Source organism: Oncorhynchus tshawytscha, linkage group LG12 (genome assembly GCF_018296145.1).
Source record: "Oncorhynchus tshawytscha isolate Ot180627B linkage group LG12, Otsh_v2.0, whole genome shotgun sequence".
NCBI lineage: Eukaryota > Metazoa > Chordata > Actinopteri > Salmoniformes > Salmonidae > Oncorhynchus > Oncorhynchus tshawytscha.
Window position 1 is genome coordinate 53,579,451 of NC_056440.1, and position 27,022 is coordinate 53,606,472.

A 27,022-nucleotide genomic window follows, 5' to 3' on the forward strand; every position below is an offset into this window, starting at 1 on the left:
TTTTCTCTGTCACAACACACGTGCCTGGCTGCAAAAGTGCATTGTGAGTGATGTCAGTAGCAGGCCAGCAGCAATTTCAGTAAATTGCAAATCATTGTTGGCTGACTGCAGCAGCAGTAGTACGGGTTCGACGAGCCAAACCCAACGCATATAGTTGGTCACGAATGTTTGATCTTGAACGGAACAGAACTCAATGAACATGTCTCAATCAAAATTGTACAGAAAAGAGTGTGAGTCTGTACCTGAACAAATGTCAAATCATATTTTTTGCCGAGATGTGAGTAATATGAGTAACGTTGTGTATTCGACGTAATGACGCAGATTTACCTTATCACGCAATGACATCACAACGTCATTTAGCAACAAATCAACGTGCCTCAAGCAACTTAACCTGAACATTTGTTGGCAACACTGGTCAGAAGACTAGTAGCGCAAAGTCCTCCAACAAATTGCAGGACAGTGTAAACATGTAGCTAACAGGGGCATAATTAGCTTCTGAAATTGCCGATATAGCAGGGATATGACTTTTCGAATAGCATAGGTTTTTGTTTTTCAGTAGCGCAAACCTGTTCGTATGGCGTATTCATCTCATTGCCTTCACTGTTCGTTTATTTAAATCGCTATTTATCAGGATTATCCCAAAACAGTTAGTTTTGATTCTGTCCGGTAGTAACAAATCGAGATGGACTACTTGTTACAGGTGAAAATAGGTGCCCTCGTGGGTTTGTTGCTCCTGACGCTATTTTTCGGATTTATTCCTGCTCGGATGAAGTGGTTCAGAGAAACCAGTGGGACAGGTAAGTTTCAGTAGGTAACCTACAAATGTTGTAACCCCGTATGCAATTGCTGTTTCCCACAACAAGCCAGATGGCTCGTTGCGTCCTTTCCTTCATCAACCAAACCTAAACTATTGGGTTTCAACAATGTTTCCCGTCAACAAGATACATACATATCCTATCTATAAGAACAATACTTAGGATTCGTGTTTGATGTGTACTACGCTATCAAATAAGCTTTTTAAAACGTTTTTATCCAGGGTGTCCCATTTTCCGCCTGTGCGGGCTGCCATGTAGTCCATTCTCTGTCACGTGAGTAAAATACTACGTAACTCCCACTTTTACAGACGGGAATTGAGAACGTGTTTTTAACGCTTATTCGATAGCGAAGGAAGCGTTCAACCTGACGCATTTGAAGTATTGTTCCTAGATATATTGGATTTGCCTCTGTTGTTGGAAACGTTATTATGGTGAAACAGAATATTTTAGGTTTGGTTGGTTATGAAGCTCCGTAGCCTGGCATCCATACATGTTTCATTTATCCTGTACTTACATGTGACAAGGCAAGTCCGTTAAAATAACAAATTCTTATTTACAATGACGGCCTACTGGGGAACAGTGAGTTAACTGCCTTGTTCACTGGCAGAACGGGGATTCGATCCAGCAACCTTTCGGTTTACTAGTGGTCAGAGCGTTGGGCCAGTAACCAAAAGGTTGCTGGATCGAATCCCCATTCTGCCACTGAACTAGGCAGTTGCATGCAAGTGTTTGCCAAAGCCAATCAGTGTTTGCTGTGGGCTTGTGTTTATCCTTGTTTCTTCCATTGGTTTATTAATTATAATAATAATTAATTCATCATTTTTAGTAATCTACAAAAGATGGAGTTTAGGCTCAGAGCTTTAAGGATTTTTTTTTTGTAATGTATTTATCCACTATGGATTAGTTTGATTGGTTAATCGTAGTATAAACCTAGCACATAAGTCTACTTTTGAAAGAGATGCCTCTAAAATATGTGTATAGCTTACTGTGAGTTGGAACCAAAGTAATAATTTTCCAATCGTGAACAGAAACGTTATTTTTTTTCTTCTGTTCCAGTTTCCACCAGCAAAATAAAGTTATGAACTGGTTCGATTTCTTTCTGTTCCATAAAAAATTTAAGTTAAATGTATTTTTACATTTAAATCAAATTTTGTTAAGCAGATGTTACGAGTGTAGCGAAATGCTTGTGTGTGTTGCTCCAACAGTGCAATAATATCTAACAATACACACACAATCTAAAGGTAAAATAATGGAATTAAGGAATATATAAATACTAGGATGAGCAAATTTGGAGTGGCATAGACTAAAATAGAGTATAAAAGAACGCAGTATATACATATGAGATGAGTAAAACAAAAATATGTAAACATTATAAAAGTGACTAGTGTTCCAGTATTAAGGTGGCCAGTGATTTCAAGTCTATCTATATGGGGCAGCAGCCTCTAAGATGCAGGGTTACGTAACCGGGTGGAAGCTGCGTAGTAATGGCTATTTAAGTCTGATGGCTTTGGGAGTGGAAAAAACGCTTCTGTCTCTTGGTCCCAGCTATGATTCACCTGTACTGACCTCTCCTTCTGGATGATAGCGGGGTGAACAGACGGTGGCTCAGGTGGTTGTTGTCCTTGATCTTTTTGGTCTTCCTGTGACATCGGGTGCTGTAGGTGTCCTGGAGGGCAGGTAGTTTGCCCCTGGTGATGTGTTGGGCAGACCGCACCACCCTCTGGAAAGCCCTGCGGTTGCGGCCGGTGCAGTTGCCGTACCAGGCGGTGATACAGCCCGACAGGATGCTCTCAGTTGTGCATCTGTAAAAGTTTGGGTCTTAGGGGCCTAGACTGATTTCTTCAGCCCCCTGAGGTTGAAGAGGCGCTGTTGTGCACTGTCTGTGTGGGTGGACTATTTCAGTTTGTCTGATGTGTACACCGAAGAACTTGAGTTCCTTTTTACGAGCCCTTAACCCACAATGCAGAATTATAATTTTTATTTAAAAAATTGATGAAAATAAAAATAGTAACGCAATAAAATTACAATGAGGCTATATACAAGGGTTTCCAGTATTGAGTCAATTAGTCTATTTAGGAAACAACATTACTTATTAATAACCAACAATGCAATCTTTTTTTAAGGGCTCATAAGTAAGCAAGGTCTACACCTGTTTTATTTGTCGCATGTGACAAACATTTAATTTAAATAAAAGTTTGGGAACTGGTTACAATGTTAAAGTAACAGTTCTGTTCCGGAACAGTATAGATCACTTTCATTATCAGTTCTGTTCCTCAAATGTTATTTTACTGTTTTTGCCTCTGTTCACTGAACCAGTTCCAACCCCTATAGGTAACAATGGTGTTCTCTCCAAAAAGTATCTTATTTTGCTTGAGAAGTGTGCGACGTATTATTAACTGGGTGGTTCGAGCTCTGAATGCTGATTGGCTGACAGCCATGGTATATCAGACCGTATATTATGGGTATGACAACCATTTATTATCCCTGCTCTAATTACATTGGTAACCAGTTTATAATAGCAGTAAGGCACCTCTGGGGTTTGATATATGGCCAATATACCTCAGCTAAGGGCTACGCGTTGCGTGGTGCCTAACAGTCTTTACCTCTGGTATGTTGGCCATATACCACACCCCCTTGGGATTTATTGCTTAATTATACCATTTGCATAATTGATTTAGGCCTAGATGAGCAAATTTGCTTAATTGATTCCTCACCCTAAGAAATCAGTCTCCAAGGAGACAGACTAGGGCAGTGGTATTCAAACTTTTTCAGCGGGGAACCAATTATTTCTTTTTCTGCCAGGATTTCTCCCGACTTTACCCCACCCAAAAATCGGTAAATTTACATCAATAAATAACCTTAACAATCAAAAGAAACCAATAAATACATTTACATTTTTATTTTCTGGTCTTTCTCTATATTTGTATATTGTCCCATACAATAATCTGTACTCCTAAAAATAGTTACTGGTGACCCTACTGCAGTTCTCCAGGGCCGCTAGCTTTGAATACCACTGGACTAGAGTCACCTGACAGGGATAAAGCCCCTTGAGATGACACATTCCAGTGAACAATCAACCCACCGACCTTCAGCTGTAGCGAAACAAAAGCTGAGGTGCGTTCAGTTTGCTACGTTGCGAAAGGGTTTGTACTGAATGACACGTTTCTCCAAAACTTTATTGAACAGACTTTGAAGTACGTTTGCTCCTGTTTGGTGGCTGTGGCTTGAAGCACTGAGTGGCGTATTTAAAGGGAAGTGGCCACGCTGACAGCATTCCCCAACCCATAACACAACCCCTCCCTGTTTTTCAACTGAGGTGCAATTCAGTTCAGTTGAATGTTTGATACGTTGCAGAACAGTTTGTACTGAATGACATGTTTCCCCAAAACGTTCTTGTACAAACTTTGAGGTCCGTTTGGTAGGCGTGGCTTGAAGCAATGAGAGGTGTATTTAAAGGGCAGTGGCCATGCTGACAGCGTTCACAAACCAACCCCTCCCCATTTTTCAACTGGTCATTCAGTACAGCACCATTTCCGTTAGGTTAGTGCAAACTGTAAGTTTTTGCGACGGAAACTAGTACATTTCATTTGTAGACAAAAATCAAACATTTTAACATTGAGCAACCATTTAATATATATATATTTATTATTAAAAAGGCCTAAAAACAAATGTTTTGTTATTGTACAAGTTCAGTTAGGTCCCTCCCAGTTTCAGCTTATTTGCCTCAGTTTGGTTATTAGTGAATATACCCCTGCTTTTAACTTTCTCTTTAGGCCCAGCAGTCTCTGTATGTCCGGCTGTCAATATATATTATACACTATGACTCCGGGCATTACTAAAACAATGAAGGACCATAACATTTACTGTGATAAGAGACCGTTTAATGTGTGCATAAACTTGTATGGGCCAATACCATCCCTTCAGTCACATATTAAGACAGTTTTTGTTTTGCAATGGCTGATTTGCTGAGGAGTTGTTTTCACTTCTGTGTTTGTGCAATGCTGCTCAATACTTCAGGTCTCTGCATGATGGTTATCTCTGTTGCTTCTCCTTTTTTCCCCCTTTAAGTAGAGGGTGACATTAGGAGCTATCATGGCCGTTTCATTACAGTGCCCCCAGAGTGTTTGATTGCATTTTTTGATAACTTCCAGCTTTATTTTTTATCAGTGGTATCTCCATAAGGTGTCTCTTTTCTGATGGGTTAACAGCTGATTTAGACCCATAAGTCAGATGAAATGACCAGTCATCAGATATTCACACATTATTCATATCACAGCTTATGTCACATTAACTGAAAGAAATCCATAGTTTCCTTGATTCACAACCTAAGTTAAACAGACCACTTCAGTCAGGTAGCCATTAGCCAATCTTTTGAACGAGTTAGGCAACTCCAGTGTCTACTTCCGTCTTATCTACCTTTTGCTGATGGAGGGCCTTGTCAACAAAAAGGGAGTAATGTAGAGATTTACAGGTCTTTAGCCAGGTCCAGCCAACTGTTTGCTAAAGGATGCAGTGATAAACCGTATCAACTGTAACCTGTAACAAAACAGAGGGCACTATGGTAGATGGCATCCAAAGGTTTAAGAGTAGTAGTAGCAGCTGCTCTTTGATAGAATGTCACCATAATCAAGAACAGATAAAAGGGTTAGGGTTTAGAAGGTTGACTGAATAATCTGCTTCCTGCTGTTGAAAAGTTGGCTTTTTCTATCTTAGCTCCTTTAACGAGCTCATCTGTTTTTTTTAAACGTCATATCCATATCAATCCAAATGCCTAAGTATTTCTATGTGGGAACACATTCGATTGGAGAACCATTTGTGTGAACATGTAGTTCATCTGAAAAATTGGGTTTGAATACTTATTGACTCAAGACATTTCAACTTTTAATTGATGAAGTTGTAAAAATCCAGTATTTTACATTCTGGCTGTAACACTTTTTTTTTTTTTTTGGGCGAGGGGTGTGAATACTTTCTGAAGGCACTGTATATGGCTAGGGTCAGGCTTTTTTTTCTTTTCTTTTTCTAACCCCACCATGTGACCTGAATAGGAAGAGCTCTGGGTTCATTAACAGATCACCTGATCAGGGCCCAAAGTTGTTCCTGGTCAGGTCACATGGTCAGGGAAAACCCCAGGTTCTGTCTATGTTGAGCATTAAACAGTAGCGTTTTGTATCATGTAGAAACCCATCGGGTGGTCCTGAGTTTCATCAGCTGTTTTGCCGGAGGCGTCTTCCTGGCTGCCTGTCTATTGGACATCATCCCAGACTACCTGTCAGACATCAATGCTGAGCTGGCCGCACGGAGTGTGGACGTAAGTGTCTTCTGTCTGTCAGCAACATCACAAAGAATCATTGATACCTGGCCACACTCCCATCCCCTTTGTAAAATGACAAAAGCTATATGACTATTCATGGCACAAACCAATGTATTAAGTGTTATAATAGATACAATAAAACAAAAGTATAACTTATATCTGTAAAACAGTGTTCCCACATGGGGAAATGTGCTAGTTGGTGCAGAAATTATCATTAATCCACAGGTTCAATACCTGGTGATGTGTTAAGGACCACTTACTTATGATATACACTACTGTTCAAAGGTTTGGGGTCACTTAGAAGGCCAGCATCCTGGAGTTGCCTCTTCACTGTTGATGTTGAGACTTGTGTTTTGGGGGTACTATTCAATGAAGCAGCCAGTTGAGGACTTGAGGCATCAGGTTCTCAAACTAGAGACACTAATGTACTTGTCGTCTTGCTCAGTTGTGCACCAGGGCCTCCCACTCCTTTCTATTCTGGTTAGAACCCGTTTGCGCTGTTCTGTGAAGGGAGTAGTACACAGCGTTTCTTTGTAATTTCTCGCATGGAATAGCTTAATTTCTCAGAACAAGAAGAGACTGAGTTTCAGAAAAAAGTTTTATGTTTCTGGCCATTTTGAGCCTGTAATCGAACTGACAAATGCTGATGCTCCAGATACTCAACTAGTCTAAAAAGGCCCGTTTTATTTCTTCTTTAATCATAACAGTTTTCAGCTGTGCTAACATAATTGCAAAAGAGTTTTCTAATGATCAATTGGCCTTTTTAAAATTATAAACTTAGATTAGCTAATACAACGTGCCATTGAACACAGGAGTGATGGTTGCTGATAATGGGCCTATGTAGATATTCCATTAAAAAATCAGCTGTTTCCAGCAACAATAGTCATTTACAACATTATCAATGTCTAGATGGTATTTCTGATCAATTTGATGTTATTTTAATGGACAAAAATGTGCTTTTCTTTCAAAAACAAGGATGTTTCTAAGTGACCCCTAACTTTTGAACGGTAGTGTGTGTGTGTATGTATATATATATATCCCTTATCCTTAGCGTTTTATTTAAACAGAACTCCTACTTTTGGTCATTTTCACCTCTATCTCAAACAGACCAGCTTCCCCCTCCCAGAGTTCATTATGGCTGCAGGCTTCTTCACTGTGCTTATTGTGGAGAGGATTGTTCTGAACTGCAGACAAGATGCCATGCAAGGGTCAGACCAGGAGGGAGCACCTCTGATGCGGGCCGAAGGGCACAGCCATGGGCAGGGGAAAGCCGCATCCACCAACCTGGAGGGTAGTGCCCACCACGTCCACATGGATCTCCAGGCCCACTCCTCCTTTCGCTCATTCATGCTCTTTTTCTCACTCTCCCTCCATTCTGTGTTTGAGGGCCTGGCCATCGGACTGCAGACCACAGACTCAAAGGTAGGTGCTGGAGAGCGAGCTGTACTTAAATTGCGCAATAGGTCGATTAGTTTTAGCTTGCCCGGAGAACATATTAGACCATTCCGTTGGTCCTAAAAGGGAAATGTCTGCCCACCTGTGGCACTGGGTCAGCTAAAACAAATGCACCCATGCATTGCAAATGCATGCCATTTCTTTCCAAGTGTATTTATAAATGCATTCCAATAATATTCAACTGCTTATTTTCTTCAAGTGAAAATACAATTTGTATTATTTATACTGAACAGAAATATAAACGCAACAATTTCAAAGATTTTACTGTTTTACAGGAAGTCAGTCAATTGAAATATATTCATAAGGCCCTAATCTATGGATTTCACATGACTGGGTGTATGTATATATCTCTGTTAGTCACAAGGTAGGAGTATGGATCAGAAAACCAGTCAGTATCTGGTGTGACCACCATTTGCCTCATGCAGCGCAACATCTCCTTCGATTAGAGTTGATCCGGCTGTTTATTGTGGAATGTTGTCCCTCTTCAATGGCTGTGCGAAGTTTCTGGGTAGTGGTGGAGACTGGAGTATGCTGTCGTACATGTCGATCTCGAGCATCCAAAATATGCTCAATGGGTGACATGTCTGGTGAGTATGCAGGCCATGTAAGAGCTGGGCCGTGGATTGTCATGCTGAAACATGAAGTGATGGCGGCATATGAATGGCATGACAATGGGCCTCACGATCTCATCACGGTTTGTATCTCTGTGCTTTCAAATTGCCATCGATAAAATGCAATTGTGTATTATTGTCCGTAGCTTATGCCTGTCCATACCATAACCCCACCGCCACCCTGGGACAGTCTGTTCACAACGTTGACATCAGCAAACTACTCACCCACACAACGCCATACAAGTAGTCTGCGGTTGTGAGGCAGGTTGGACATACTGACAAATTCTGCTCTGGTGGACATTCCTGCATTCAGCATGCTAATTGCACGCTCCCTCAACTTGATACATCTGTGGCATTGTATTGTGACAAAACTGCACATTTTAGAGTGGCCTTCATTGTCCCCAGCACAAGGTGCACCTGTGTAATGATCATGCTGTTTAATCCGCTTCTTGATATACCACACCTGGCAGGTTGATGGATTATCTTGAGAAAGGAGAAATGCTCACTAACAGGGATGTAAACAAATTTGAGAGAAATTCGTTTTTCTGGGATCTTTTATTTCACCTCATGAAACATAGGACCAACACTTCACATGTTGCATTTTTATATTTTTGTTCAGTGTATATCTAAGCGGTGAGTCTCTGTTGTGCAGCGCACATGAGGGGATGAAGTTACATTTGTATGCAATTCACTACTAAATGTTTGCCATCAAATCTTTTAGAATGACTTTCTGCCAGATGTCAAAAAGCTCTGGATAAGTTATGCCCTGTGCTTCCTACTAGCACTTTTTTTCCCCTTCTCTGTTGTTCACTCCTCTGCTCCGTGTACACATGCTGCTATTCCTTCAGAAAAGCCTGCATCAAAACTTTATTCATTTGCAGTTTCTCTCGTTGGCTTGTAAATGTCCACACTCACTGAAAATGACATTCGGTAGCTACTACCTATGCTTCTATAACTGAGCTGGGTTTGCCTGTATTTGCTATTCGTTAGATTAGTTTGAGATTTTGCTACTAGTTTGTGCAAATTTTTGTTAGCGTTCTGGTAGTAGAGGCTAAATGGGCTTTTCTTGCATTTAGCACCCCTTGTGGGCTATGCTGGTAATACCGTAAATCATGGGATGTGAGAAGTATGATATGAAAATCTAGATACCACTTAAGTGTAGTAGCTAATATCAGGGCAGGGTGACCGCTAAAGCATATTTATTGCTTTTGTAGTCCAATAAAAACAGAATGATTCTGAATACTCCCAAGTCCCAAATTTGGCAGACATGTTTCAACTTCTTGCTGACATTTCTAGCCACAAGCATAAACTAGCTAGCTGGGTAGGGCTCATTACGACGACTGACTGAACCAAATCCGTTTGTCCCCACTCAACTCTCAACTCATCTGTAATCAATTTTGGGCACCAGGCATGTCCTTATAGCCACAGATGATCTATTATATTAACCAGATGCTCAAGTGGCTGCTCTAACAATGATAATACATGTCTTCAAAGATGGAAGGCAGTTGGAGGAGGCAAGATCAGGTGGGACCATTCCAGTGATGATTTTAGCATGTAATTATTGGTGGGCCAAAAACACAACAAGTGAAATGCATGCCAGCAAAGCCACTACACAACACTAAATAATACATTAATTGCACTATAATGGTGACAAACGATGCCCACAAACTGTTATGGCCTATATAAAGCTGTCCCAACACCTTACCACTGCTAAACCTGGCTTTCAGCGGAGCCTTGTCTGGCAGCAAAACAGTTCATTCAACCTCATTTACTGCCTTTACAACAACAAAAAACTTTTTTTTTTAAACAGCTAATATGGCAGACTTGCTTAAACAAATGTGGTTTCTACTGACAATTGAGATGTACATATTATGGCATAAGGGGTCGACAAGTGTTTGAGGGGCAATCCATAATTTCGATTAAGAAATTAATGAGTAAGCAACGACTGACGTAGTCAATAACTTTATTCAGCACCTTTTGAAATGTACAGCGACAGAATTCAGAACATGGGCCGTTCTTAGTGTACTCCCTGTACCAGTCAGAACCATAGGATAAATAAATGGGGCATATAAACAGACAAAAGCTTTTACAATATTAAATGATTACATTTCTCGAAAACAGGTTAGGCTATTTGTGCACCACCAAGTTAGAACAGGTGAAAGCATTAAACAGTAGCAAGTGAAATTTAAGAGTTGAAAATATACCAAAATTATTAGGGTGAGGCACATTGAACGTTGTTTGGGTATTTGCGTGTCAAAAACGATACACGTCATATAACACTATTTGACACGTTAAGCCTTTAATTTGTCATATAACACACTTCTATTATAGAATGTTGTATGTGTTGAATTTGCACATGCAAGCCAAGCACCACAACTAACGTTGTTTACAATACTGCGTTGGTGAAAATAGACAATTATTTGGCTATTAGCATCTTACTACACAACATACTTACTATTACTTTCTTAGCTACTGTATACGTTTCTCCCTTGCATATTACATAATTTAAGCAGCAGCATACAATACATTTTTGGACTCACCTTGTGAAGGAGGCGCAGCGGTCCTTTGTGGGCAAATGTCATCAAAGTCTGGTAATCTCTGGATTTATGGTGGGAACTCTGGGGGGAAAAAACACAGCCACTCCATTGAATAGCAGGTTTAACGTTAGTGGTTTCTTTGCAATGCCTGCAGTTAGCCAGAGATTCCTTCCAAACGACTCATTGTTGAATTTGCAATTTCCAACTTGTTGTGTAATCTTTATGTGCAATGGCCGATGGGCACCGATACGTTTTCTCTTCATATGACAAGGATTTTCCAGTAGATTGTCGACTTGATAACTGATAATTGCTAGCTAAAGTAAGATGTTGACATGATCAGTCCAATCAAAGCTACTATAGAAAGAATTCCATCAAATCACATATCTGTGGCCAATGACCTTGAGCCTTCTTCGATGGGCACTTCTAATATAACTCTATGGCAGAACCCAAGGGGCTAACATTTTTGAGCTCTAGTCTTAGAATTGGAGATGACATACTGTCCCATGACTGACAGAAAACTGAGCCAGTCAGGTGCATCACTCTATTTTCTGCTGGCTCTATTTTCTGCTGGCCACCACCACAGAAAGCACTGAGCTAGGCTGAAACACCTGCGTTTTGGAGCTGCCTTAAGAAAGCAAAAAATAGACCATGTGGCTTTATTAACTCGATGCCTTATTTTATTTTTACATTGTTTGCAAACTGCTATGTGACACACATTAGTGTCAAAATAACAAGCCCCCACCCCCCAAACAAAGTATTTTGATAATTGTGTTTTTTACCTAAGTGTGGTGCTCAAAACAGGTGGGCCTCTGCCCTAGAATTGCAGGAAATTAGCTTTAAAATGGCTGAATTCTCTCTCGGCCTCATGTCATACGGTGAACAAAAGCATAAGATTAGGTATAAAAACAGCAAAAGCAGCTGCTTTTTCTGGGGTCCAAACTAGAGGTCGACCGACTATGATTTTAACGCCGATACCGATTTATTGGAGGACCAAAAAAAGCCGACGCAGATTTATTTGTAATAATGACAAATACAACAATACTGAATGAACACTAATTTTAACTTAATATAATACATCAATAAAATAAATTTAGCCTCAAATGAAATGCAAAACAGTGTTGGAGAAGAAAGTAAAAGTGCAATATGTGCCATGTAAAAAAGCTAACGTTTAAGTTCCTTGCTCAGAACATGAGAACATATGAAAGCTGGTGGTTCCTTTTAACAGGAGTCTTCAATATTCCCAGGTAAGAAATTGTAGGAATTATAGGACAATTTCTCTCTCTCTACGATTTTGTATTTCATATACCTTTGACTACTGGATGTTCTTATAGGCACTTTAGTATTGCCAGTGTAACAGTATAGCTTACGTCACTCTCTTCGCTCCTACCTGGACTCGAACCAGCAACACATCGACAATAGCCACCCTCAAAGCAGCGTTACCCATCGCTCCACAAAAGCCACGGCCACTCCAAGTCTCAGAGCGAGTGATGTTTGAAACGCTATTAGTGCGCACCCCGCTAACTAGCTAGCCATTTCACATCGGTTACACCAGCCTAATCTCGGGAGTTGATGGGCTTGAAGTCATAAACAGCTCAAAGCTTGACGCACAGCGACGAGCTGCTGGAAAAACGCACGAAAGTGCTGTTTGAATTAATGCTTACGAGCCTGCTGGTGCCTATCATCGCTCAGTCAGACTGCTCTATCAAGTCATAGAATTCATTATAACATAACACAGAAATACGAGCCTTTGGTCTTTAATATGGGCAAAATATGCAGGTTTAAAAATGTATACTTCTGTGTATTGATTTTAAAGGCATTGATGTTTATGGTTAGATTGTACTTTTTTCGTAAATGCGCTTTTGTTAAATCATCCCCCGTTTGGCGAAGTTGGCTGTCTTTGTTAGGAAGAAATAGTCTTCAGAGTTCGCAACGAGCCAGGTTAGCAGGCAATATTAACTAAATATTCAGGTTTAAAAATATATACTAGGTGTATTGATTTTAAGAAAGGCATTGATGTTTATGGTTAGGTACACATTGGAGCAAGGACAGTCCTTTTGCGAATACGCACCGCATCGATTATATGCAGAACAGGACACGTTAGAAAAACTAGTAATATTATCAACCATATGTAGTTAACTAGTGATTATGATTGATTGTGTTTTATAAGATAAGTTTAATGCTAGTTAGCAACTTACCTTGGCTTCTTACTGCATTCATATAACAGGCAGTCTCCTCGTGGAGTGCAATGTAATCAGTTGGTTAGAGCGTTGGACTAGTTAACTGTAAGGTTGCAAGATTGACTCTCTGAGCTGACAAGGTAAAAATCTGTCTTTCTGCCCCTGAACAAGGCAGTTAGCCCACCGTTCCTAGGCCGTCATACAAAATAAGAATGTGTTCTTAACTGACTTGCCTACTTAAATAAAGGTGTTTTAAAAAATCGTCCAAATCGGTGTCCAAAAATACCGATTTCCGATTGTTATGAAAACTTGAAATCGGCCCTAATTAATCGGTCGACCTCTAGTCCAAACCCATTTAGATATGGAGAGGCACACAATTGTCTAAGTTCCCACAGTTGACAGTGCATGTCAGAGCAAAAACCAAGCCATGAGGTCGAAGGAATTGTCTGTAGAGATCTGAGACAGGATTGTGTCAAGGCACAGATCTGGGGAAGGGTACCAAAAAATTTCTGCAGCATTGAAGGTCCACAAGAACACAATTGCCTCCATCATCCTTAAATGGAAGATGTTTGGAACCAGAAATACTCTTTCTAGTGCTGGCCACCCGGCCAAATTGAGCAGTCGGGGAGCAGGGCCTTGGTCAGGGAGGTGACTCTGGCAGAGCGCTAGAGTTCCTCTGTGGAGTTGGGAGAGCCTTCCAGAAGGACAACCATCTCTGCAGCACTCCACCAATCAGGCCTTTATGGTAGTGGCCAGACGGAAGCCAATCCTCAGTAAAAGGCGCATGACAGCCCGCTTTGAGTTTGCCAAAAGGCGACTGAAGACTCAGACCATGAGAAACAAGATTCTCTGGTCTTATGAAACCAATATTGAACTCTTTGGCCTGAATGCCAAGCATCACGTCTGGAGGAAACCTGGCACCGTCCCTACGGTGAAGCATAGTGGTGGCAGCATCATGCTGTGGGGTTTTTCAGCGGCAGGGACTGGGAGACTAGTCAGGATCAGCATCACTCCCCATCCAACATGACAGAGCTTGAGAGGATCTGAAGAGAATAATGGCACACCTTTTATTTGGAGTGTTTCTCCTAATCATGTAGCATCATACCCAAGAAGACTCGCTGCTGTAATCGCTGCTAAAAGTGCTTCAACAAAGTACTGAGTAAAGGGTCTGAATACTTATTTAAATAGATTAGCAACATTTTCAAATTTTGTTTTTGCTTTGTCATTATGGGGTATTGTGTGTAGCTTGAGGGGGAACAAATAATAATCAATTTTAGAATAAGGCTGTAATGTAACAATGTGTAAAAAGTAAAGGGGTCTGAATACTTTCCCGACGGCAGTGTATATAAAGCGATCTGCGCATTTGAGTAAATACACCCATTTCAATTTTCTTGTCCTAAAACGAATGACTACTGCTGCACATGCTGCCACTGTTTCCAACAGATTAGATTTGACTATTTAGAACGAGCAGCCTGCTCACGAACGGACGAGTGCACCATAGAGAACACAGCGAGCATGTAGCTGCAATAAGTGAAAATACATTATCTAACGACCGGTAGTTTCTTTTGAAGAAATACAAATGTATCTGCATTTGAACAACTGCATAAATACACCTATATCATACTTTGAAGTCCATAGGGCAATTCAGACAGCTGACAGAGGATTTTTGTAATGAATGTTGATCTATACTTGACTGTTTTTGTATTGTGCAGGGCTCATTATGACTTCCCTGTTGAAATAAAGGTAAATAATATTAAAAACTAGAGATGACTAATGTCACAAAGCATGATACGCTAGCCAGATAACTGTCATTCTGAAATAACTTCATATTTACAAGTTATTCAGATATAGGTTTATATAGACTTTAGGATGTTAACCCCTAAAGTGATTTAGATCATTAAAGGTTTATTCAAATATGTCCAAAAAAATCGACAATAGTGTCGAACAATAATCCAAACCCCATGTCTACAATTTTGAAACCCCAATTTACTCTGAGAATTTAGCATGTTTGGAGTGAATACAATATCAAGTGGTCACTCGTCAATAGAACTCTGTGACACTGCTCCGTGGCAGAACGGAGCAAACTTTGGCCGTCAACTGACAAACTAGCTAGTGGCTGCAGGTTTGTGAGTGAAATCCGCTAAAGACAACGAAATAGGGACTGTATATATTTTTTGGCCATTTTAAAATAACATTAAATTGATCAGAAACACAGTGTAGACATTAATGTTGTAAATGACTTTTAGCTGGAAACTGCTTTTAAAAAAATATTTTTTGAATATCTACATAGGCGTACAGAGGCCCATTATCAGCAACCATCACTCTTGTGTTCAATGGCATGTGTTAGCTAATCCAAGTTTATAATTTTTAAAAGGCTAATTGATCATTAGAAACCCATTTTTGCAATTGTTAGCACAGCTGAAAACTGTTCTGATTAAAGAAGCAATACACTTGGCCTTTTTAGACTAGTTGAATATCTGGAGCATCAGCATTTGTGGGTTCGATTATAGGCTCAAAATGGCCAGAAACAAAGAACTTTCTTCTGAAACTCATCAGTCTCTTGTTCTGAGAAATTAAGCTATTCCATGCGAGAAATTGCTAAGAAACTCTTATGCAGGTTGCTGCCATATGATTGGCTTCACATTTGTCTCCAGTGATTTTTATCTAAAATATATATTTACAATTCCCAAACGAGTTACTTATTTACCTAGAATTTATCAAAAGCTCTTATCAAGTTGTACATTGAGAATTGTTATTTCTATCTGGGGGGGGAAAAAAATTAAGTACATGTTTCTAACTCGTGCTTTTCATGTGATGTGCTCTTGGACTTTTTCTTCACATGGTTCTCCTTTTCACTGTATTGTCCTTTTGTTGCTATTCCATCACAAAGGCATAGTGAAAGTTTTTTTCTGTGCTTAGGAGGAAGCCCTAGGAAAACTCTTTCCAATCACCCGTCGTGTCAGGAGGTTTAGAGTAGAGGAAGTGAGCATAATGCATAATTTCCATGCACTTTCTCTCACATCCTTAGTATAAAATCACTCGCACACACAAGTCAGCGGATTCTAATGACGAGGTCCTGAGATATTTTACCAAACTCAGCAAAAAAAAAAAAACACCCTCACTGTCAACTGCGTTTTATTTTCAGCAAACGTAACGTGTAAATATTTGTATGACCGTAAGATTCAACAACTCAGACATAAACTGAACAAGTTCCACAGACGTGACTAACAGAAATTGAATAATGGCACAGGAGGAAATGGCAGCAGTTTTACGAAAACAATTGTGCTATTATGTACATAATGTTTCTGTAACCATATCTTACGGCAGAAAAGAGCTTCTGGATATCAGGACAGCGATCACTCAACTCGGATTAGACAGATTTTTTTTCAACAACAAGCAAGACTCGCATGATATTCTCCACACACCCGGCAGGGCCGACATCCCAGTTATTCGCAAGAGGAAGCGACGCAGGTACAGAGGACGAAGAGCCGGATGCCTCGTCAGCACCCGCAGAAGGCGAGTCAGATGGCTGCCGTTACTTTCAATATTACTCACCAACGTGCAATCATAGGACAATAAATCAGACTAGGTACGATCACTAATATCCTACCAACGGGACATCAGAAACTGTAATGTCCTATGTTTCACGGAATCGTGGCTGAATGACGACATGGATATTCAGCTAGCGCGACATACGCTGCACCGGCAGGCTAGAACAGCACACTCCGAGGGGGGGGCGGGCGGGCTGTGCATATTTGTAAACAACAGCTGGTGCACGAAATCTAAGGAAGTCTCTAGATTTTGCTCGCCTGAAGTACAGTATATTGTGATAAATTGCAGGCCACACTACTTGCCTAGAGTTCTCAGCTATACTTTTCTTGGCTGTTTATTTACCAACACAAACAGATGCTGGCACTAAGACCGTACTCAGTCAGCTGTATAAGGAAATAAGCAAACCGGAAACTACTCACCCACTGCTATTGGACAGAGACTTTAATGCAGGGAAACTGGAATCAGTTCTACCAAATTTCCATCAACATGTTAAATGCAGACTCGTACAAAGCTCTCCCTCGCCCTCCATTTGGTAACTCCGACCACAACTCTATCCTCCTTATTCCTGCTTGCAAGCAAAAGTTATAGCAGGAAGCACCAGTGACTCAGTCAATAAAAGTGGTCAGATGAAGCAGATGCTAAACTACAGGACTGTTTGCTATCACAGACTGGAACATGTTCCGGGATTCTTTAGATGACATTGAGGAATACACCACATCAGTCACTGGCTTTATCAATAAGTGCATTGTGGATGTTGTCCCCACAGTGACTGTACGTACATACCCCAACCAGAAGCCATGGATTACAGGCAACATTCACACTGAGCTAACGGGTAGAGCTGCCACTTTCAAGGTGCGGGACTCTTAACCCGGAAGCTTACAAGAAATCCCGCTATGCCCTGCGACGAACCATCAAACAGGCAAAGCGTCAATACAGGGCTAAGATTGAATCATATAACACCGGCTCCGACGCTCGTCAGATGTGGCAGGGCTTGCAAACTATTACAGACTGCCCAGTGACACGAGCCTACCAGACGAGCTAAATCACTTCTATGCTCGCTTCGAGGAAAGCAACACTGAGGCATGCATGAGAGCATCAGCTGTTCTGGACGACTGTGATCACGCTGTCTCTAGCCGACGTGAGTAAGACCTTTTTTAAACAGGTCAACACACAAGCTACGGGGCCAGACGGATTACCAGGACGTGGCAGGTGTCTTCACTGACATTTTCAACATGTCCCTGATTGAGTCTGTATTACAAACATGTTTCAAGCAGACCACCATAGTCCTTGTGCCCAAGAACACAAAGGCAACCTGCCTAAATGACTACAGACCCGTAGCACTCGCGTCTGTAGCCATGAAGTGCTTTGAAAGGCTGGTAATGGCTCACATCAACACCATTATCCCAGAAACCCTAGACCCACTCCAATTTGCATACCGCCCAAACAGATCCACAGATGATGCCATCTCTATTGCACTCCACACTGCCCTTTCCCACCTGGACAAAAGGAACACTTATGTGAGAAGACTATTCATTGACTACAGCTCAGCATTCAACACCATAGTACACTCAAAGCTCATCACTAAGCTAAGGAACCTGGGACTAAACACCTCCCTCCGCAACTGGATCCTGAACTTCCTGACGGGCCACCCCCAGGTGGTGAAGGTAGGTAGCAACACATCTGCCGCGCTGATCCTGAACACTGGAGCTCCACAGGGATGCGTGCAAAGTCCCCTCCTGTACTCCCTGTTCACCCACGACTGCATGACCAGGAAAGACTCCAACACCATTAAGTTTGCAGACGACACAACAGTGGTAGGCCTGATCACCGACAACAACGAGACAGCTTATAGGGAGGAGGTCAGAGACCTGGCCGGGTGGTGCCAGAATAACAACCTATCCCTCACCGAAACCAAGACTAAGGAGATGATTGTGGACTACAGGTAAAGGAGCACCGAGCACGCCCCCATTCTCATCAACGGGGCTGTAGTGGAGCAGGTTGAGAGCTTCAAGTTCCTTGGTGTCCACATCAACAACAAACTAGAATGGTCCAAACACACCAAGACAGTCGTGAAGAGGGCACAACAAAGCCTATTCCCCCTCAGGAAACGAAAAAGATTTGGCATGGGTCCTGAGATCCTCAAAAGGTTCTACAGCTGCAACATTGAGAGCATGGTTGCATCACTGCCTTGGTACGGCAATTGCTCTGCCTTCGACCGCAAGGCACTTCAGAGGGTAGTGCGTACGGCCCAGTACATCACTGGGGCAAGGTTGCCTGCCATCCAGGACCTATACACCAGGCGGTGTCAGAGGAAGGCCCTAAAAATTGTCAAAGACCCCAGTCATAGACTGTTCTTTCTACTACCGCATAGCAAGCGGTACCGGAGTGCCAAGTATGACAAAAAGGCTTCTCAACAGTTTTTACCCCCAAGCCATAAGACTCCTGGGAGGGGCACACAATGTACATACCTACGTGTACATACTACCTCACTAAGCCTGACTAACCGGTGTCTGTATATAGCCTTGCTACTGTTATTTTCAAATGTCTTTTTACTGTTTTATTTCTTTACTTACCTACACACACACTTTTTTTTTTGCACTATTGTTTAGATCCTGTAAGTAAGCATTTCACTGTGGTCTACACCTGTTGTATTTGGCACACGTGAGAAATACACTTTGATTTGAACAAGGGGGGCTGGTCAAAAGTAACAGTCAGTATCTGGTGTGGCCACCAGCTGCATTAAGTACTGCTGTGCATCTCTTCCTCGTGGACTGCATCAGATTTGCCAGTTCTAGCTGTGAGGTGTTACCCCACTCTTCGACCAAGGCACCTGTAAGTTTCCTGACATTTCTGGGGGGAATGGCCCTCACCCTCCGATCCAACAGGTCCCAGATGTGCTCAATGGGATTGAGATCCAGGCTCTTCCCTGACCATGGCAGAACACTGACATTCCTGTCTTGCAGGAAATCACGCACAGAACGAGCAGTATGGCTGGTGGCATTGTCATGCTGGAGGATCATGTCTGTATGAGCCTGCAGAAAGGGTACCACATGAGGGAGGAGGATGTCTTCCCTGTAACGAACAGCGTTGCGATTGCCTGCAATGACAACAAGCACAGTATGATGCTGTGACACACTGCCCCAGACCATGATGGACCCTCTACCTCCAAATCGATCCCGCTCCAGAATACAGGCCTCAGTGTAACCCTCATTCCTTCAACGATAAACGTGATTCCGACCGTCACCCTTGGTGAGACAAAACTGTAACTTGTCAGTGAAGAGCACTTTTTGCCAGTCCTGTCTGGTCCAGCGACAGTGGGTTTGTGCCCATAGGTGACGTTGTTGCCGGGGATGTCTGGTGAGGACCTGCCTTACCACAGGCCTACAAACCCTCAGTCCAGCCTCTCTCAGCCTATTGCGGACAGTCTGAACACTGATGGCAGGATTGTGCATTCCTGGTCTAACTCGGGCGGTTGTTGTTGCCATCCTGTAGCTGTCCTGCAAGTGTGATGTACGGATGTACCGATCCTATGCAGGTGTTACACATGGTCTGCCACTGTCTGTCCTGTCTCCCTGTATCGCTGTCTTAGGCGTCTCACAGTACAGACATTGCAATTTATTGCCCTGGCCACATCTTCAGTCCTCATGCCTCCTTGCAGCACGCCTAAAGCACGTTCACACAGATGAGCAGGGACCCTGGGCATCTTTGGTGTTTTTCAGTGTCCGTAAAAGGCATCATTAGTGTCCTACGTTTTCATAACTGTGACCTTAATTGCCTACTGTCTGTAAGCTGTCGGTGTCTTAACGACCATTCCACAGGTGCATGTTCATTAATTGTTTATGGGTCATTGAACAAGCATGGGAAATGGTGTTTAACCCTTTTAGAATGAAGATCTGTGTAGTTATTTGGATTTTTAGAAATTATCTTTGGAAGACAGGGTCCTGAAAAGGGGACGTTTCTTTTTTTGCTGAGTTTATAAATCAATACACTATAAAGGCATGCAAGTTGCTGACACATTGATTCATGTGTGGTAGAAAGAAGAGAAGGAAAGTAACTTAACTGTTAGGGAAATTACATTCAAATCAAAAGTTGTCACGTTTTCAGATCTCAAACAGGATGTTGACTCGTCATGACAGACGATGTAATCGGTTGTGTAGATCCAGCTATAGCCTCAACCTCAAATGGAAAAGAGCATAGGAAATTATTTAATTTATTTAGGATTGTGGACTATAGCAAGGTCGTATTCATTAGACACCGTAGCAAAACTATTTTGCAATGTTGTGGAAACTAAACATGGTGAAAGCAAAAACAAGTGTTTCTTGGTAAATTCAGGTAGGTCCCTCCTTGTTTTGGCCCATTTGCTTCAGTTTGTTTCGTAGTGAATACGACCCTGGATCTACAAAACGGATGGCCTGGGATGTGAACTTCATTTGATATTACACTACTTTTGAAGTCTGAACATCTGACCATTTTATTAACTTTGGAATTTGTCCTTTTTTAAACTACTTTCTTTGATCAAAGACACTTATCTGGCTTGAAGTGATTATTTAAGCTAACCTGTTTTTAGACTTCAAAGAATTCTAAATGACATGTGTAATTTATACAGCTTGTGTTGATATTTTATACAGCTTCATCTTACTGCAATGATAAAAAGGAAGTAGGAGAGGAATTTCAACTAGATAAAAATGAGGTTTTCTCTCCATCCTATCCAGGTATTAGAAATCTGCATTGCCATTGTGGTCCACAAGAGCATCATCGTGTTCAGCCTATCGGTGAAGCTGGTGCAAAGCGCAGTCCCGCCCATGTGGGTTGCGGCCTACGTGGGCGTCTTCGCTATGATGTCTCCGCTGGGCATCGCAGTGGGCATCGGGGTTATCGAGGCCCAGCTGGCGGCAGGCGTTCTGATCCAGGCCATCCTGGAGGGGCTGGCTGCCGGGACCTTTATTTACATCACCTTCATGGAGATCCTGCCTCACGAGCTGAACTCCCCGGAGAACCAGCTGCTCAAGGTGTTCTTCATTCTGCTCGGCTTCAGCATCATGGCGGGCCTCACCTTCCTGGGTTGAGAGCATGTCACCCACTGGGGCAACTGACCTAGCAGGAATATGGGGGTGGCTCATATGATTCATGGGACTTGATGTTGTGTACTAAGGTCGCCATGAGGGGAGGTGTCTCAGGGAGACGGCCAACATAAAAAATTGTCCTTTTTGTTTTCTGCAGAGTGTGTGCAGGGGAGATTACTGTGCCCATGTCTGGCTGCACCCGTGTGCCACTTTTATTTGAGGGTCATAGCTGTTCTTACTCAGTATTTTTGTTTTTAAGGTTGTGATACTCATTGTTTTTTTTTATACAGCTTTTAGCATAGATTTTAATTTCACAGCCAAGGATGGTGAGACAGTCTTTCATTTAAGAACTTTTAATGATTTGAAATAGATTATATTTAGTTGGGTTCTACGTTTTAGCACTGGGAAAATAAGTACACGGTGGCAATATTGGTTGTTTTTATTCTGTGGCATACATACCAGTGGTTGTTATTATATTCTTTAACAATTGCTGTTTAATCTTTTTCACATAACTGAGGATCACTGAAAAAAAGAGCTGTTCAAACGGACATGATTGCCTGGTCTCTTTAGCAAATGACAGGTGTGGCAAGGAGTGGAATGTTAGCTAAAAAGATAGTCTGGGTACCTACCATCTCTTAATAGTCAAATGAATCTGTCGCATCAATGTTTCATTTATGTATACAAGTTAAAATGTCAATTGCATCATGTTTACACTATTTGGATGTGAGCACTATTTTGTAGCCTCCACAGTTAAATTGAAGTATTAAATGTTTTATCACTGTTGTGGAACAAATTGTTTTCACCTTGAACTATACTATGCCTTTACAAATGACTAAAGCTGTTTTTATTGTCAGAGGATAGGTGCAATGAAATGTGTTTTACAGGTTCAGCCATAGTAGTACGGTGCCCCTGGAGCAAATTAGGATTAAGTGCCTTGCTCAAGGGCACATCGGCAGATGTTTCACCTTGTTGGCTAATATGCAAAGACAAAACATTGTGACCAACATTTTACAGTATTTCTTTTTAAGACATTGCATAGAACCTCACAATATTGTCTGTGAAATCAACAGCTTTGTTAGGTATATTTACGTATATCAATGATAAATGTCTACAATGTATTATTTTTACATGAGATACTTGAGTGATTGGTGAGGAGAGACACTTGTCCTTCAGTGTTAAAACAACATCTTGGTATGTGTCATTTTTACCTCATCACTTTTTGCGTGGAGGCGTCATTCCTTTCGTAATCGGCATGACGCGAGAGAGTGTATTGTCAGTGCCACATCACGAGTTTGGTACAGAGCAATAATCCGATCACTTTTTAGAGACCATAATATTTTAAAGAGATTATGAAGTTATTTTAGAGCGGTTAAGAAGTTCACCTAAAGCATGTGTTTTCCTCACTCTGTTCCTCATTGTGTTGATAGTTCCCATATCCCAGCCATGAGTCATGTTTCTGTTGTGTTAACAAGGCTTCAAGTTTATAACACTCACAAGTGACCCTCAGCTTCCTCCAATCTCCTCTGACACTGTTGCAGTAAAATAATGATTAAACAAGTTGACTAGGATTTTGTTTAAAGTGTGTCTATTGCGTATGCTTTTGGTACATGCACACTCATCATGATTACTAAGAGAAGCATGGGGTTTTATTTTTAGTAGGTGGGCAGGCTGGAGGAATTGAGATTCAGTGATCGTCAGCCTGTGATTTGTGTCCTGGAATAACTGGATGGTCTGACTGCGTTTACACAGGCAGCCCAATTCTAATATTTTGCCCAATTATAGGCCAAAGATCTGAATTTGTCTGTAAATGCAGCCTAAGTGTCCCCAAACCTATGTAGTTACGTCGGTAGGTATAGTGTGGCACCTTAATTGGGGAGAACGGGCTTGTGGTAATGGCTGGAGTGAAATTAGTGGAATGGTATCCAACACGTGGTTTTCATGTGTTTGATGCCATTCCATTTGCTCCATTCCAGCAGCCTCCTGTGCATTACAATCAAAGTAGTTTGTGGGATGAACAATTTCAAACAAAGGTAACATTTTGATAATAGTAATAAAATGGTCATCTTGGGTAATGAGGTTTAGATTGAGTGCATATACAATTTTAAATATGTAATTAGACATCACAAACCGGTGTACGTTAAGCACTATATATTTTAAACTAGGCAGTTAAGAACAAATTCTTATTTACAGTGACGGCCTCAGAACGGTGCCTTGTTCAGGGGCAGAACGACAGATTTTTACCTTGTCAGCGCGGGGAATCGATCTAGCAACCCGACGCTCTAACCACTAGGCTACCTGCCGCCCCAAACGGCAGGTAGCCTAGTGTAACTGTAGTTACATTAGACCTGCCTGTCTGTGCATGTTACTACAATGTTTACTGATTTGATTTATTCTGTAGTGTAATTTCTAGTGGAGCATTAGCCATAATTTCAATGAGTTGATTAAAAGTCTGTGGTTTATTACTGGGCCATTTGTGCCACTAGGTGGGAGTATTGGTTACAGATTTCATGTCCACACTGCATCTTCAGCTGTTGGCTGTTTACTTGTACTGCAGAAGCAGAGAGCCTGGGCGTCACCATGCCAAGCCTACTCATCTCTAGACATGTCATGACCATAACATTGTAATTTGCTTTCTTCTTAACTGTCTTTGAACTTTTGGTGTCAACATGGCATCCGTGACAGTTCCCTGCTCCTTAAAACAAAGTTAAGTTTCCAAATTCTGTATGGCTCTGAGTTGTTTTTCTTCTGATGAATGTAATTCTTATTTCATGTCTGAACTTGACCTCAACCCTTTCCCCTCTGTACATCTCACATGTCATTGACAGGCCATCATTAATGTTTTAGGAAGATGTTTATGGGCTGTTTTAACTGAAAGCATTGTATTCACTAAACCTCAACTAAATCTTGTAATGAATGATGTGTAAATTGAGGTGACTAAACTGCTTGGAGTAACCCTATATTATAAACTGTTATGGTCAAAACATGTTGATACAACAGTAGCTAAGATGGGGAGAGGTCTGTCCATAATAAAGTGATATTCTGCCTTAACAGCACAAACAACAAGACAGGTCCTACAGACCCTAATTTTGTCGCATCTGAACGCGTGGTAAGGTGCCACAAAGAGGGACTTAGGAAAATTACAATTGGCTCAGAACAGGGCAGCATGGCTGGCCCTTAAATGTACACGGAGAGCTAATATTAATGAAATGCATGTCAATATCTCATGGCTCAAAATGGAGGAGAGATTGACTTCATCAGTACTTGTTTTTGTAAGAAGTGTTGACAAGCTGAATGTACCGAGCTGTCTGTTTAAACTCCTGGCACACAGCTCGGACACCCATGCATACCCCACAAGACATGCCACCAGGGTCTCTTCACAATCCCCATGTCCAGAACAGACTATGGGAGGCACACAATACTACATAGAGCCATGACTACATGGAACTCTATTCCACATCAGGTAAATGATGCAAGCAAGTAGAATCAGATTTGTTTTAAACATAAAAATACATCTTCTGGAAGAGTAGCTGCTGCCTTCGCAGCTGCTAATGGGGATCCCTAATAAATACAAATATGTGTCTGGGAAACCCACCCATAGTGTGAACAAACAATATACAGTACCAGTCAAAAGTTTGGACACAACTACTCATTCCAGGGTTTTTCTTTATTTTTACTATTTTCTCAACTTTGAAAGTTTCTTCAAGTGCAGTCGCAAAAACCACCAAGTGCTATGATGAAACTGGCTCTAATGAGGGCCGACAGGAAAGGAAGACCCAATTACCTCTGCTGCAGCCGCCTTGGTCAAATTGCTGCAAAGAAACCAATACTAAAGGACACCAATAAGAAGAAGAGACTTGCTTGGGCCAAGAAACACAAGCAATGGACATTAGATCGGTGGAAATCTGTCCTTTGGTCTGATGAGTCCAAAAATGAGATTTTTGGTTCCACCCACCGTGTCTTTGTGAAACGAGGAGTAGGTGAATGGATGATCTCTGGATGTGTGGTTCCCACTGTGAAACATGGAGGTGGTGTAGGGGTGCTTTGCTGGTGACACTGTGATTTATTTAGAATTCAAGGCACACAACCAGCATGGCTACCACAGCATTCTGCAGCGATTTGCCATCCCATCTGGTTTGTGCTTAGTGGGACTATCATTTGTTTTTCAACAAGAAAATGACCCAAAACACACCTCCATGCTGTGTAATGGCTATTTGACCAAGAAGGGGAGTGATGGAGTGCTGCATCAGATGAACTGGCCTCCACAATCACACGACCTCAACCCAGTTGTGATGGTTTGGGATGAGTTGGACTGCAGAGTAAAGGAAAAGCAGCCAATAAGTGCTCAGCATATGTGGGAACTCCTGCAAGACTGTTGGAAAAGCATTCCAGGTAAAGCTGGTTTAGAGAATGCCAAGAGTGTGCAAAGATGTCATCAAGGCAAAGGGTGGCTACTTTGAAAAATCGCAAATATTTGTGATTTGTTTAACACTTTTTTGGTTACTACATGATTCCATATGTGTTATTTCATAGTTTTGATGTCTTCACTATTATTCTACAATGTAGAAAATAGTCAAAATAAAGAAAAACCCTTGAATGAGTAGGTGTGTCCAAACTTTTGACTGGTACTGTAGGTCTTAGGCTGAGAGTATATACACAAGGCCCTGTGATGAAATGTGTTGGCATTTGTATTATTTCTCTGAATTTAGATGCTATAATGATAAGGGGCTAAAACATTTCAGTCTCTTTCAAACACACGTACCTTGAACATCCTTTCAATTGAAACCCTGGCCTAAACCTGCTCCTTTCTTTTCTCTGTTACAAAGTGGTGGCTGATTCTTTATATGGTTTCTTAATGCATAGTCTGACATTTTGTTTTCTTGACATTCCTGGTCTTCTTCATAGAGTTTTTCTCTAAACTATACCAGAGGTGAAAACATTCCCAGCCATAGCTGTTCCCGATATCATAGACAGGCACATTGTTGGCCCTACATTTTGTTTGAGGGCCAAGAACGGTGACGATTCATGAGGATCTACTAATGAGGCGAGCTGACACAAAGACAATGGTGATGAGTACACCGGACCTGCCAGGCCTGGAAGAGGTTTCCGAGGGGCCCGGACCACAGCGTTGTCTCAGCTCAGCAGAGCAGCATGGAATCTGGTGTGGGATAGGCACTAACTAACGCCATTCACCCACAGCTCATTAACCCTTCACCTCTTGTTCAGCTGTGGCTCTCTCCACAGAAGAGAGGAGGGCAAAGAGAAATCTCTCACACACAAACCCACGTACATGCTGTTCCTTCGTGCACCATTAACTTTGATTTGAGTTTGTACTGTATGTTCTGAATTCTGATTATATGTGCAGCCTTGGTGGTTGTAGTGCAAGATGCAGATAATTAAAACCCAAACCTGCCTTGTTACTAAATGGATCTCAGAGAGAGGACTATTTGCATTATCCACAGGCCGGGCTGAGCTATACTGGTATTGATGCACGGACCGGTTTG

The 27,022-nt window shown here is 41.6% G+C and overlaps 1 protein-coding gene across 1 annotated transcript; it reads left to right on the plus strand.

The window, feature by feature from the left end:
• Positions 1–339: 339 nt before the first annotated feature.
• LOC112232300 (zinc transporter ZIP1-like) lies at positions 340–24,241 on the plus strand. Its single transcript, XM_024399252.2, has 4 exons — positions 340–797; positions 5,993–6,123; positions 7,234–7,548; positions 21,171–24,241. Exons 1-4 carry the CDS (start codon positions 683–685, stop codon positions 21,522–21,524), a joined length of 915 nt encoding a protein of 304 aa, XP_024255020.1. The 5' UTR covers positions 340–682; the 3' UTR covers positions 21,525–24,241.
• The last annotated feature ends 2,781 nt before the right edge of the window (positions 24,242–27,022 follow it).